At 37.8% G+C, this 15,876-nt stretch overlaps 1 protein-coding gene across 1 annotated transcript in view; it reads left to right on the forward strand.

Annotated features, from left to right (window-relative positions):
- The window catches only part of MYO3B (myosin IIIB), a 188,341-nt gene that overhangs the window by 125,285 nt on the left and 47,180 nt on the right, over positions 1 to 15,876 (forward strand). The window contains exon 28 of the mRNA XM_075153187.1: positions 7,503 to 7,623. Within this exon, the coding sequence (XP_075009288.1) occupies positions 7,503 to 7,623 (121 nt within the window). The remainder of the gene's footprint in view (positions 1 to 7,502; positions 7,624 to 15,876) is intronic.

The raw sequence follows: 15,876 nt of genomic DNA on the forward strand, positions 1-15,876 counted from the left end.
GGGTTAAGAGTGACACAGTGCACCTTCGCATTAATTAGGCTGTCTGCTCCTCCTATCTTTGGCGCTGCATTCGAAGGGGTATAATAATAATAATAATCCTCAACACATTTCTGTCTGCCTTTGGAAACCTGTATCTAGGACTTCTTATTTGAAAAATCTTCTTGTGCACATTTTCTCTTCTCTACATGCTAATTATTCTGTGTTTCAAATCAAAGCTCATGCTTGCTAATGGTGGCCATTTTCCAGGTTTTAAAATAAACTGACAGTCTTTCTGTTGTTTACATTACACTGTCCAAGTGCCTAGTGACATGGAGACAAAAGCAACTCCAAATCTCTTCCTTCCCTGCACATCTTGTAATGTGAATGTGTAGTTCAAGGCAGCTTTTCAGTAAAATGGAGTATGATCACCTTTGTATTTTTTTTAAAAATGAGCCATTTCAGGCAGTGAGATAGATTGTTTGCATTTGTCATCCAGACATTAGCAAAACCGTATAATTAAAATATATGTACTTGTCTCTCCTTTCCCTCCCTGCCCGCCCCCCCTTTCCGCCCCCCACTCAAGCAGGCCTTGAAATTTAGGAAGCATTTGGCTTACATGTTTCTACAGAGCAGCGCATATTGAAATTTGTTTTCCTTTCATCTCTTTCCCAATAAAAGCAGCCGCTCGGCTTATCCCTTTAGCTTCCTCAGAACTTCCTTTCAGAATTCCCGATCTATTACAGCACATTCACATACCAGAAACAAGATGCCTTTTCATGCTGTCAACCTTTTTCATCTGAAATGTAAATTAATTCTTGCTGGTACGCTTTGACAGAGATCAAAGTAGGGGTATTAACCTTATTGGGCCTTCTCTTCATCAGAATCAGTTCCAAAGACTGCGAGGGTAGTGTTAGGAGGCCAGTCTTCACTGTTATCTATGGCCCTCCTCCAGGCAGTCCTCTGTCTACAAGTCAGCATTTCAAAGGCGCTGATTTCTTTTGTAAATGACCTTATCATTACTTTAAACTGTGTGAAAAATGATTTGCCTGAATAATTCTTGCAGGATTATCCTGCTCATTTTAATTGTGGGGGGACTTCATTCAGATTCCAGGATATTGTTTAAGTGGTTTTGACAGCAAGTGATCATAGCCTGATATAAAGGAGGAACACAGCTCCTGACTGGAAACCTCTTGACTTGTTCAGATTGTTCATTTCTTGCAAGTCAGTCTTTGAGGTAGGCTGCATTTGCATTTTAAAAATAAACAGATGCCTTTCAAATACATGAGCTGGTGGTCTGGAGATCTCTGTGGGCCCAGCAGTTCACTATCCATTGAAGAAATGTTGGAAGAAAAAACAAACTTAATAAAAAAACAACCCTCACAATATACATGATGCTACAATTCCTGAGTGTATTATATTACATGAAAAAAAGTCATTATTTCAGATGGGGGAAAACACCCTTGCTAGGAAAGAAAATATTTGTGAATTTAAATTAGGTGGGGAAGAAAAAGCTAGCCTACTTCAGCATATCTACATCACGGGTTCTCAGAATGCACAGATGTTATTAGACTCATGGCTAAAATAGTACACAGGGTACAAAGTCTTTCCTACTTCTTCCAGTCACACTTTCCCAAACTGTGAAGGTTACAAAATGCTAATTTTTAACTTAGAGACCAATTGTAAAGAATGATTTTGTGTAAAGTGTTTGAGCTAACAACACTTTGCAGTTCTGAGTATTTCTTTGTAATTGGGATTTGTATTGTTTTGATATACGTCTACATAAAAGGAAAAATATTTTGTTAAAATAAAGAATTCTTTAAAATTATGTTGCCAGATTCACAGCTGGTTTAAATCAGTGTATATCCACTGAATCATCTGACTGAAATGTTGCTGCACTGATTTACCCCCCATGCAAGTCTCATTTAATGTTTCTTTGTATTAGAATAATGCATTAATTAGAGTTTAAAACAACAGATAATACAATTATAGAAGTACGTTTTCTAGTTATGATAGCATGTATTTCCATGCAGTGTGACTGTTGTCCCAAAAGACTTAAGGGAGGATTTTAATCTGGTTATTTCATTTGTGAACTGACATTGCCAAAATGCCAAATGAGTGGTGCACGCGATTCACTTAGATCCGAGGTGACATCACTGAATTCATTTTAATTAGGCCCACTTTAGCCATCTGGAATATACTGTGCAGCTCTGGTCAGGACTGAGTTTAACTATGCTTCCAGAGGTGAAAGGCAAATGACTAATCCATTGAGCCACCATCTCCTCCTCCAACACGTGCTCGCACACTTACCATATGTCACATTGTATTGGAAAATTCTTTATCAAGAACTCAAGATTTGGGCTCTTTTTTTTTTTTTAATAAAAAATGGTGGATGTTCAGAAGAAAACCAGATGAATCATCCTTTTGTAAATTGCTTTCTTTCTGTAACTTCTGCCCATGCAGTGTTGCTCACTATTTACGTATCTCTAACATGTGCTTCTGGCAAAATTTACTCCATTATAATAAAAAAAAGGGCCTGAGAACAGCTGTAATTTACTATTTTACATTTATAATAAATGTAAGCTTTTATTAAAAGTGTTACCTTTGGGATTTTCAACAGCAAAGATTAATGTTGGCTTCAGTAGAAGACGAGGAAGTATTTCTTGAAAACCCTGTATTTATCCGTCTATTTATATCACTATGTACATGTGTGTGTACATGTATTCGGCTAATACTGTTGTACAGGTCTAAGAATTACATGAGTAAAATGTTCCAAAAACTTCTAAGCACTTCATAAATATATCTAAAAATACATGTCTTTTTTAATTTTCCTGAAAATAACAACCACTAAGTAGCAGATCCAGTTTTACTTTTTTATATAATTAATTTTCTTCCTTTTAACTACATTGTCAGTGTAAGAACCATTGAAGAGATGTATGTGTTTCTCTTAAAGGTAGCTGAACTGACTCATTGTATTACCTTGATTTCACATTCAGGGTAAACCTGACTGGTTTGTACAGGCTGCACAGCTTTGGTTAACTTTACTCTTCCATCTCTTTGTGTTCTATATTAGCTTAGGGCGTCCAGTAATTCTTCACTTTTAGTATCTATCTCTAGTACCCATTAAAAGCCTGCTGCTCATGTGCAGGGAACATGTAAGGAAAAGTGAGAAGGCCTTATGGTTTTGAAGTATGAGGTCCTATATTCTGTCCCCATCTCTGAGCTAAGCTCTGCTGATGTGAATATGTCTGCATTTCCTTTTGGTTTTCTCTCCTGTTTTTGAGGAGATGAAAAGGAGACCATTCTTACTGGATTTCATGCCCTTGCTAAAATCAGGAAGGGACAACAACATACATTGTCCAACAATACATTGGAAAACCTATTCCTTTCCCTTGCTGATGCTGACAAAGAGTTTCACAGTCATCTTCACTTTTTTTTCTTTGACAAAGTCTCAAGATCAGAGACTGTAATGCATGGTAATTAAAAAATGTATGTCCAAGTGGTGATGTGCATCAGTGACACCAGTCCTGATGGCAGCCTTGGTAAGTCTTCCTAATAGTCACTGCTTGTTACTGCTTGTACATGAGAACTCGTGACTTGCTTTCTCGTAATGCTTCTGCCAGAGAACTTAATACAAGAGGTTTTTTTTCTGCTGTTAAACAGGCATCACCCAATATCCATCCAGAGTGAGAGGTGAAAGAGGGGAGGTATTCACGAGACCCAGCAAAGGATGTGACTCTCCATCCCTTTTACTGTTCATTAGAATTAATTTGGCATGGAGTGAAGAATCAGATTCATGGGCTCCAAATCCTCTCAGATGTTGTTAGTTAAGCTACTGAATGCTCTTTTAACTAGGCAAATTAAGAAAGTGATATGCTGTTTGTAGCGAATCAACTTCTGCTTACAAACTACCATGATATCTTCTCTTCAGCAATCATAAGCTTTCATTTCCAAATTGCTGTTATATGCTATTTTAGGTGATATTATAGATTAAGAATGTGTCTGTGTAGAGAATATTTGTTTAACGTGTTTTTTTACAACGGGGAATGAATCCTTCTGCTGTTTAAAATACTACTTCATCTCCTTCCTTTATACTTCTTGTATAGACCTGTGATTGTTCAGCTTTGATCTTTCTACATTGTGCTTCACAATTTGCTCTGTAACTGTATATTTCCTATGGGAATCAGAGGGAAAATGCTTGGACTTTTCCTATCTGGAATTGTGCAACATTGTGTGTAATGTATATGCCTTGGTACTTAGACCTTAAAATAAAGGTTTTTAACTGCAAGACACCAAATTTCAGACTCCCTGAGATAAATATGTTCTTGGTTTGCTAGGTGGTGGAGCTGACAGAAAATTCGCTTTGTGTGAGAATTGATCCATACAAGAAGTAAAAATTCATGTCCTAAATTGTGGCACATAAAACATTTAACGCTGAGTTACTAATAGAAGTGCTAAAATTAAGTTCAGTTTCTATGTTGCTTTTCAGATGCTGTCATCTTTGGCTATGTAAAGATCAGGGTTAAAGATACTGTTGCTGGAAAGTTTGGAATATAGACTGGATAAGGTGAAAATGAGGTGACAGCTGGTAATCATTCTTCTTCAATGATGCAGTGATTGTTCATGGAGCAGTAGCAACATGAGTCTGCTAATTTCACACTCTTTGAGCCAAGTGCTTAGTGTCAAAACCAGCACCAGTCAGTAATGCAAATTGCTGCGATGGAGCAGCTTCCCAGCCTCTCAGACTTCCCCAGTAGAATTCTCTGCATATGCATTTCTTTTGAAACATTATAGATCCAGTTAATAAATGTTGAAAAGATGCAGTCCTACAAATGCTCAATGAAGTTTGTTTACCCTGCTACTTCAGTTATCCCAGGAGTCAAAGGGAAAGCAGGAAAAATACAGCCATTTACCTGTCAGATTCAAGGTATTCTAGAAGAATATTAGAAACCAGCTTTTGGAAATGTTAAGTTGAAGAGGAGTTGGTTTTGAAAATACATATGAAAACAAAAGTCAGGGTAAAAGCTATGTTTATTAAATTAGATATAGCAGGTTTTATGTAGTGAATGAGCGAAAGACCAAAATGGTTATACTGACATTAATAAGAGTCTCTGGGAAAACAAAAAAGAAGTTTAAAAAATAAAATCACAGTAGGTATCAGGGTTGATTTTATAGACACACACACACACATACATGCAAAGAACTACTAAAAGTTAAGAAATTACTAAGGATAAAACTGAAGTTTATCTTACTAGTTCATTTGTTTCAGTGCTTCTTTATCTTTATAGTAGTCCATCGACTGACTGATACTCAGCATGTTTCAGATGCAGAGGGCTGGCTGCTGGCCAGCAGTCTCTGCTGCCAATATCGGAGTAGGCTCCTTGTCTGGTCAGTAGGGGATGGTTAAGGATTGGAGGCCTGATCACATGGGGCAAGTGAATGCTTGCCTCATCTCTGCCAGACAGGCAGACTTTTCCAGTCTGATTATTCAGGGCAGAAAGTTCCTCAGCCTCATGATACCTGAGCTCTGTATTCGGTACAACACCTCAGCAGGCCCAACTTCTGTCATGCCTTCTGTAAAGTGAATGGTTATTCATTTTAGTAACCTCTCATTAAAAGGCAATTTTTGCTGCTTCTTACCCTGAAAACCTCAATAGCACTGAAATGCTTAGATTCTTATGGTGCATTGCATACCACAGCTTGAACTATTCAGGTGGTTTTCATTTTCTTATATTGCACAAATAACTGCAACACCACGTATTTTTGTAGAGGTAGGTGGCTGAAAAGAAGACCATTAACACTGTACAGGAATTAAAATGGAAAAGAAGGGATTAGTTACAGCGCTTTCCTAAGGGAAAGAGCAGATGCAATTGAGGTAGCTCTATTTTGTTTCCTCCACCATTTTTTCATTACACAAAAAAAACCATGAATGGGGAGCTAAATTGGTAAGAGTAGTTAAATGGGAAATAAGAGTAGTTAAAGGGAAATAAATCAGTTATCTCATAATTGGTAATAATTGAGGGATTACAAATTCTACAGGGTCTTTATTCTCTGTTGTGTAGGTAATGCCTTCTTGTAGTGTTTTCATAAAATCAGAGGCGCGAGATACAGGGAAAACTTGTTAATCTTCCGATCAACTTCTCTGTTCTCAATTTATTCTGTATTCTATATTTATTCTACCTCCTGATTTCCCTTTGTAATCTACAATGTTATCTTGACCCTGATCCTATGTGAGGTTGCCCTAGACCCCATTTCTGTGCCTATCCTACATCCTGCTGTAATATTTAACCCCAGACTCTAGGAACCCCAATGAGATGGTTCTTTTCCTCCTCCTTTGGATAATTAGTCCCCGGACTGACTCTGCTTTTGCACGTGTTTAGTGTGCTTAAAAGTTTTTCCTGAACAGGGAATTTTTTTTCCTCAAAATCGTATTTCCTGATCTTAGCTCCAATTTTCTTTTACATATTGTTCTCACTGTTTAAGTTGCAGTCATGCTAGACTAATAAACAGCTCCTTTCCCTCTCCACACTCAGCCTTCTTATTCAGCAACTGCTTGTTGTACACTTCAACTATGGCATTGATACTGTACTTACTTTCTTCATTATTCAGCCCTTTCTCCCCTTTTATCAAGGTATTTCTACTTAAAATAATGCTTGAAATAAACCCGGCAAAAATAAAATTTTAAAATTTGTGGGTTTAAACGTACATTGCAATACTTTTTAGTCTTTTTATCCTAAGTGCAGTATGTATTGCTATTTGTGGTTTGTGCTGGAGCTTTATTACTAACTGCTCACAGGTGTCAAGAATTCAAGCAAATTCATGTCAGATAACTACAGAAGTGATTAAGTTATTTAGGTACCCAAATCCAGAGACAGTCCATGGAAATAAAAGATGTAGATAGCTTCAAAATGTTATTCGTTGCCATTTTCTTTGCCATTTCGTTTCACTGCATGCTTGCTACTTCATTTAGTATTTCTAGTGATTGTTTTGTTCTGCTCTTTTTTTATGAATGGTATAAATTCCAATCTCTGTAGATTTTTTTTTTCCTGATTATTTGTATGACAGGTATTTTAAATGGTTTTTTTTTTATGGTTACAGTTAATTGAAAAATAGGAAAAGACATTATTAATTTTTCTAGTTTTAATTGAATATATCTGTCCCTGGCTCCTTACCTCCCTACCCCACAATAAAAGCAGGTAAAACTTCTGATTTTCTACTGTGTATTTTCATACATTCTAAGCTGGATTCCTATTTAAATTAGACATGTTCTCATTTCGAGACCTGTTTTCCTTGACTGGGCTGCGCCAAGTGGTCACTATAACAGTGAGAGTGTAAGGCCCTGTATAATTTCCAGCTGTTGTTAACATTGCAGACACTGGAGCCACCCCTGTGAGGTGTTAAGTGTTCTTTCTGTCCACTGGTTCAGTAAAAGTTGAGGGCATTCAGCTCTGCACTGCAGAGCCAGGTGCCAGTCTGCGTTTCAGGCTCTGCAGAATTTTTCTCTGATTCGTAACTATGTTTTTTAGCTTTCAGGGGATATATTGTTCGTAAAAACTACACAAGATTGAAAAACAGCACTGGCTCTGTAGCAGGTCCTCAGCTTACGAGCAGCTGCTCTACTTCTGATTTTGGCTGTGAAGAGCACTGGTGAGTTGAATCCTTTGCTGTCTATTATCTAACAGAAGTCATTTTCCACATAATGAGATCTGATAGGAGCAGGCGTGTCATCATGATTCCGCCAACTCTTAGGGAGTCTGCCATTTTCTGAGGATGAGCACCTGTAAGTTAGCCAGTCCCCCCATTAGCTTAGTCATCTCAATGTTCTCCCAGTTAGTGGAGTTAGATTTATTTGCGGTGGTGTTTGTCCTGGGTTGCTGTCCTGTTTCTGTGCACTTCTCGGAAATACCGAGAATACCGAGATTGCAGCCAGGATTGCAAGGGCTCAGCATTTCAGAATTGACTGCAGTGCATGTTATTAAATTCTCAAGAGAAGAAAGTTACCCTTCTGTGTCTGTAAAGCTCCATGCAGACCAGCAATGAGATAGGGAAAAGAGCTGTAAAAAGCAGATGGACAAGTCACTGACAGAAAGCCTAGGAATACTGTAAACTGTAATAGTGATGCCCTCCTCTTTGTAGAGGAAGGGTATTTTAACCTTCTTTACCAATGGAGTCACTCCAGACAAATGTCCCCCTGAGAATTCCTTGGGTATGAGAGGCAAGAGGGATCTGTTATGTCTTTAGCTGTTGTCAAAGTCTGTCTCTCCAACAGTGTTCTAGGAGAGGTAGCTGCATTTGCTGGATTAATCCCTTTGATTAGCAAGTTTCAGTGACTAAGAGTTATGAGACTCTCCTGCTGTGGCGTAGGCATGAGGACATCTCAGTGCTCCTTCCAGTTCTTGTTTCTGTTATTTTATATACTTCCTATGCAGCATATAAATGCAGGTTCTGTTACACCTCTTAAGAGTTCTCTGAGGAAATCTATTACTTGCTTGACTGTAACTAGATGCTGTTATTCCATTAAAAAGGTTTTTTTTTAAAATAACTGTTAACTTCTCCAAAATGGTATTTCTTTCTCTGTGTACGCTCATAACATTGAGTTATGTTAACTTCCATGCTAACTTTGATTGATTTAGATTGAATAATCTCTGCTACATGCTCTGGTGCATTATTACAGGATTTTGTTCAGGTGTAACCACCTGCATTCTTGTAGGTTAATAGTGCTGCAGAATCTCTCCCTTGCAGTATTCTATTTTCAGCAAGAAAAAGGTTCAGGCCATTGGCCAAGGACTAAATAAATGAATAAATAATTGTTTCTGGTAATGATTTTCAGGGAAAAAAATGAGCCCACTGCATTTTACCATCATAGCTCTGTCTTTGGGTTGCCTCACTGCTCACTGGGGCAATGAGTTTCCTAATTTATGATTCCCTTCACGTGCATGCAGCTACTTCTGTCTCTTAAGTACTTAAGGGGTGTGTATCTTGTGATCTCTTTAGAACTATTGATGATCACATGGTCATTTGTTCTCCAGTCTGCACTGATGGTTAAAAGCAAGCACTAATAAACTGTCTATTATCAGTCTTTGGCATCCCAAATTATAATTATTTACAATGTAAATAGACTTTTTTTTTTCTTTTTAGTGATCTAGAGCTTTCACCTGGACTTGTTTGGAGGCACACAGCCTCTTTAAACTTTTTCCTTCATCTGTTTTATGTGTAGTTAGCCAGGAATGGTTTTCCTTCCTTTTTGTATTAGACTGTTTCTGGAATTCCTTGTTGCTCTCCACACAAATGTATTTTTCTGGATTAGGTACAGCTTGCTTAATTGTACACCCCTTGAGGCTCACGAAGATTTTATGGTTCAGTAACTGTTGAGGTGAATTTGGGCTCTATGAAGCACAAATATACAGACTTTTAAAGATATTCACCCACCGAACTTACATTGAAATCAATGTCTAAATGCCTTTAGATATCTGGCCTGAAGGTGCCCATGTAAAATACATTGGCCATTCAGGTCTTGCACGCAGTCCTGATTGCTATGCACAATCAGACAGATAAATAAATTCTTACCTTCTTTTGCCTGGAGTTGCTAACTGCCATTACTGCTGGCAGTTCTCAAGTTTAACCCCAACAAATATTGCAGATTATTAGCCTAATCCTATAAATTTCCCAGCAATGGCCTCAGGTTCCAGTGATTTCACTGAGACTTGAAAATGTTCAGCATTTCACAGGTGATGTTCAGAATCTTAGGACTAAATTCGATAACTTACTTCCTGTAAATCAAGCCTCACTTTACATGTAACTGTTACTGGGCTGTTGTGTTTTAAGCATATGGCTGTTCAGTCATACAGGAAACTTGTAGGAAACAGGAAGGCTGCTGAATAATAGTGCAGATGTTTAACACAGTAGCTGGTAATCTGTCCCTAGAGAAGACAGCCTCATTGTGGCTTCACATACCGTGGAACTAAAGTATAGAATAATAAAATATTCTTTTCTCTTCATTTTCTTTCATTTCTTTTCATTTCTTTTATTTTTGTTTCAGTTTTTTTCTAAGCGATAGTTGTGGAAAATGAAAAATTAGCTTAAAGGTACTCAGGATCAGAAAGCAAAATCATATACAGTTCTGTTCTGTTACATGCACAGGAATATAACTATACATTTAAATGTATGACAACCTGCTGCTTTTTCAAAGATCCGTTAAAAAAAGAAGTTACAGTATTGTAATATATATAAAGCACTCAGTTTTACTAAGTAATGAATTTCAAAGTGTTCAGAAGAAATGGGCACTTTAAAAAAATATTGAATTCCTTCAAGGAAATTGAATCTGTACACCTAGTTCATGCTCTTCAGTCAGTGAATGCAGGACATAAGCAAACTCAAGCTAATAAATGATGTAGGATGCTAATTAAATGCACACATTAGTTCATTTTACATTGCATGTTAAAAGTTTCCTGCATTTATATGCTTGACTTAAAGACCAGTATTAACTGTGTTCAATGCAAAAATCTTTCCTATATGATGCTGATGTCATAAGTAACTAAAGACACATTGAGAATTGGCAAATATCTCTGACAGGAATAGAAATAGGTATAGGAAAATAATGTAAACGTTAGCAGGGAAGTGGCTTTGTCTCATTGAAAAAATGTTTTTCCATTCACTTCCACAGAGCTGTGGAGTTGCCTGTGACTCCTTCTACCGAAAAAGGGTCATGGGATTAATTGTGTACCTGGGAGACTGACACTAAGTCTGAATTCCCCTTCAAAACCCAGTCTGTGTGACACTTGCCAAGCCTTTTCTTGACATCATCAGCCACTGAGAGGAACCTGCAGGCCTGCGTGGTGTGAAGGAACTGAATCACAATCAAACCCTTTCCCAAAGTAGCTCATTCAAAACTTAAAAAGGGCAGAGTTATTTTAAAGAGCCAAACATGGTCAAGACTAAATTCAAATGAGGAAAGTGAAAACCTTTCAGAGGACTTTTTACAACCCTGCTAGACAGCAGATTTACTCTTCTGCAGAGACCTGAATAGGCAGCAGAGAAGGGAGGAGTGTGACAGGGTCTCCCCCTCATGAGACCAGCATAGACACCAGCCTCACCTCATGTCTGCCTCCATTTTACAATTGGTCAACGCATGAAATCAAAGATGCTGCATTTTGCAATGGCATAGCTACAATTTCAAGTTAGTATTAGGGATGTCTTGAGCTAATTAGGAATAATCTAATTATGGAGAAGGGAGAAGTAATTTTCTAAAATGTCCTGTGATTTTTAACTTGTTAGACTGACAGATCTCTAGTGAATATATTTTTCATAAATGTTCTTGTTCTTAGCAGGCTAATCTACAGTTCAGTGACTAAAGACCTTAATCTACGCTACGTTGTGCGTGTTCTTGCTCAGAGCTGTCATCCTCAAATATCTTTAAATCCCTTTAGAATCTTGTCAAAGCATCTGTAACCTGCATGTTCCACCATCATCTTATCCATTTCCCTCCCAAATGAAAATTGTGTTAAATAATACTGATCTGATACTTACCCTGGAAAATACTTCCTGTATTGTTCTTTTTTTCCGCTAGCTCATTGAACTGTAGCTCACTGACTGCTAAATCTCACAATATAAGTTAGCTATATGTACATGATCAGTGGCCTTATACTATGTAGTACAGCAGAAAGCAGAAAGTGACTTTGTTACACATCAGTTTTGTCTATAACTATAACTGTATGTCAGTGAGTTTCCCTTGCTCCTTTGTTTCCTTATGGAGCTCTGTGTGTTAAGGACACATGTTAGAAGATACCCGACATGAACAGCAGTTTACACTCTTGAGTCAAATTCATTGTGATTTTTCTCCGTACATCTCTCTCTTCTTAGCTAGTTGGTATCATGTTCACGCTTTGGTCAGCATAGGTTCTCAGAAACCATTCATTTTAGTAAAACTCGTGACATTCACATGAGACTTAGGTAATCAAGATTGGATAATAAAGCCTGAACAAAACTACACAGGCATATCAACTTAGGTGTTTGGAAAGTTATAGACAAAGAATAATTATCAGCGTTTCTCTGTTCTACAGGAAATACGCGTCTGAAAGTCAAGTTCCAGAAATAGGTCTATTTCTACTCATTAATGGCTTGACTGATGAAGCAGAATCTGATTACTAAATTTGTATCAGTACTAAGTGAGTGATGGTTACAAGGGTTTAAGAGAGCAGGATTAGAATTAGAAACAGAGGTACGTGGACTGTAATGAACTGCAAAATGAATGTCAGTCAGTAATGGCACCCTGGTCCAAAGTTTACACTGGGTGGTAGCAATGAGGGTACATACTACCTCACATGTGCATCATAACATTTTCTCATCACTGTCAAGACCTAAGTTAGTGTAGTATATTAGACACTGCACTTCAAGAAAATGAGCCAGTCCCTCAGCAACAAAAAAGATCACATCTGTATAAACCATGATACAGGGAGATCTCTAAGGGAGATGGAAAACTGAGGGTACCTGTAGAATCATTTCTCCAATCATGAAAGGCTGATGTGAAGAGGGAAGGAACAAACTGTTCTCCATTGAGAATCAGGCGAGAAATCATGGGCTTACATTGCAGCAGAGGAGAGTTAGGTTAGACATCAAGAAAAGCTCACTGATGGTAAGCTGAGTAAAGCCCCGTGTAGGTTACCTTGGGAATTTTTGACATCTTCATCACTGCCGGTTTTGAAAATCAGCTTAGACAAACTTATGAAAAAAAGAAAAAAAGAGTAGGTGTAGCTGATTTTTCTCTGAAAATGGGGATGGCTTAGATGATTTGCCAAGGTTCTTTTTATGATTTGAAAAAAACAGTGACTTCTTGAAATGTAACATCTCTGTACCAGTGGGTTTGGCATTGCAAGTCAGCCGCTTTTATAGCATCTTAGTGCCAGGAGCCATTGCTGCATCAGTGTAGGGAGTAAGTATAAAAATTGTTCTAGAGGAATTCTCCTTGGGTCAGCTTTACTTGCAACAGCATTGATGCTGTGCCTGAAAAATGAACAATGTTTATTTCTGAATGCTCTGCAATAGCTGGAGGCCCACTGAAATGTGGATTCACCTACATGGACACTGGTGTGTTAGCACATAAACATAATATCCCGTGTATCACTGAGAGTAGAGAATAAACATGATTTCAGTCACATGAGCACAGATCACTTCAGAAACTGGCTTAATGTGAATTAAACTGTTCCGTATAAAAACTCTTCTATCTTCTGCTATGCTTTCTTTGACTTGATCTGCAGTTTGCCTCTCACTAAAGTGAGGGTCACTCAGTCAGTCAAATAACAAAACCTTCCTTGGATTCTTTTGTTTAAAAGGAAAAGAAAAAAAAATCACTGTGTTAGCGTGCTTCTATTCTTCATGGATAGCTGCCTGAAAGGGTCGCATCTCCGCATTTTAAACCTATTTTTTTTTCAGAACCTTCAGATGAATGCCATCAGGTCCTGGTGATTTACTGCTTACACCTTTCTAACATTGCTCCATAATTTCCTCCTTGGATAATTTCATTTTCTGTCAAGACCACGCTGTGGTTTCTTGTATAAGTCATCTTTTGAATATGAATTTTCATTTCTTTCCACAGTAAAAGCTGGTATGAAGACATTCTGCTTTCCTTTATTTGCTTCACTTTCCTATTTGTAATCATAGCAAACATTAAGGTTATTGCTTGTGATGGACATAGGAGGTCTGCAATTCCTGTGGCATGCAGTGGAACCCATTGGGCCTGATTCTGCTGTCATGTGAACTTCTAATTACTTTATCGTTCATAAGTTCAAATAGTTACTCATGATTTATAAAGGTGTAAATGGAAATCGGGGCACGATTTTTCAGTGTCATCTTTTTTTTTCCTCCTCCCCATCCTTTTGGAATTTTTCATCTACCCATGTAGATGCTGGAAGGGTTATATTTGTTCTGTTCAGGAATATATTATTTCTGCAAAATGAGCTGTATTCTTTCTAGTGAAATATCTAGGAGTATTTCTAACATTTTCAAGAGCATTTAAATGATGAAAGCCCAAATTCCATGACTTACACTCGTAATGGCCAGAATAACTCCAAAACTAGCTATTTTTCTCCAGCAAAAATTAGTCTGCGCTACTAGTTTTATGCTGCTATGGTTTGCCTGCTTTCAATGCTGAGGATAGTGTGGCTGTACACTATACAGATGTGTAGACAGACCCTAAGAATCAATGTTTCTCTTTTTGTCAATGTTTCTTGCTAATTGAGTGATTTATAGACAGTCCATATGTGAAGACTGAGGAGTATTATAGCTCAGTAGCTGAACATTCAGCAGCAAATTGTTGTATTGCCTGACTGAAACCAGGCACATGATCCCGGATCTCTTGCATCCTTCCCAGGTAAGTTGCTGACTGGATCTCATCTCTCTGACCCAAACACTGCTTTCCTGCAAATGTGGAAAATAAAAATTTTTGGAAACCATAGGACAAGCAGTTTCTTCAAAGATAACCTGAAAATACCCTGCACCTCAAAATCAGCCTCAGATGTCATATTTGAAAATGTTAGCTATCTGATGGGCTCATATGAACTAACTACTGCAGAGCTGCCCTCCTGTTGCTATTGCATTTTTCATATTGCATACCAGCCAAATTTTCAGAATAGCTCAGAGGCTGATTTCAAGGTGCTTAGCATCTACAGTTGATGCCATGTTTTCAGAAGTGTTCCCTGCCCGTTTGACATTGTGGTGAGTTGTCCTTGGCTGGCCGCCAGGTGCCCACTGAGCTGCTCTGTCACTCCCCCATCTCAACAGGACAGGGGGAAAAAAATACAACAAAAAGCTCATGAGTAAAAGCTAGTAATCATGAAGTACATACTTATATCAGCAACAGTACATTCTGTGGAAGGATGGGGTATCTTGTGCCAAATACAACCCAACTTTGGATTGTTCTAGTCAGAAACATGGCATCACTGGGGTCCTGATAGAGATTCGGCGTCTAAGGGCTTCAGAATCCCAGAGGCTGATTTTTGCTAGTTTAAGCTGTACAGAAGGCAAGTTACTGAACTTTACCTTCATGCTTTAACCATTTAGACAATGTTCAAGCCCTGGCAAAGTTAAAGTGCTGGCAAAACCATACTAAATTCTAGATTTTTTTTTTTATAGAAGGTAGAGATTAGTTCAAGCTGCAGATTTAGATCCAGATCCAAACCACCCCAAAATCTGAATATTTAAATTTAGATGATGATTCAGTCCGTTTTGCATTGTAGGCCATTTGCAACATACTGATGCAACAGCAGATTTTGATTTTGACATCCACGACAGTGATGTTTGAGGATTATTAATGATTTTTAGCTCATATGTGGTTTATTTTCTTCAGTATTGGGGCGTGGGGGAATGAATCATCTCAATAAATGCTTGAGTGATTTTGGGGAAAAGTGGCAAGTTATCTAACTAATTCCACTAAATAAATAGTTATCTAAATAATATATGTACAAGATAAATAGTAATAAAGAACTTTACAGATAATATAGTGCATGCACAAATGCAATGTCAAATACTATCCTAGACATATTTTATACTTTCCTGTACAAGAAGTGTGCCAGTACAAAATGAGAATGCATTTTTAAAATGGTTCCCTCCATTTCCTCCAAGGAAAACACCACTTTAAATTCAAATTACAGTTTAGGCAGAATGTTTTCCTTCTCTTTCTTAGTGTCAAAGAATAAAGGGGTATTTAAATTCCCCAAACCCGACAAGCAATTCCAAACTTTGTTCGCAAAATTGCAACATTACAGAAAAGTTGAATGTTTACCATGTTCATGAAAGCTTCATTTTGTTCCCACACCCTGAGGTAGCTTATTGACAACCGTGATGCCATCATTGTTGTAGTTAGTTTGAAACAATTCAAGTCAATGCTCTTGAGCTGGGGTAACACAT

This window comes from Calonectris borealis, chromosome 6 (assembly GCF_964195595.1).
Source record: "Calonectris borealis chromosome 6, bCalBor7.hap1.2, whole genome shotgun sequence".
Lineage (NCBI taxonomy): Eukaryota > Metazoa > Chordata > Aves > Procellariiformes > Procellariidae > Calonectris > Calonectris borealis.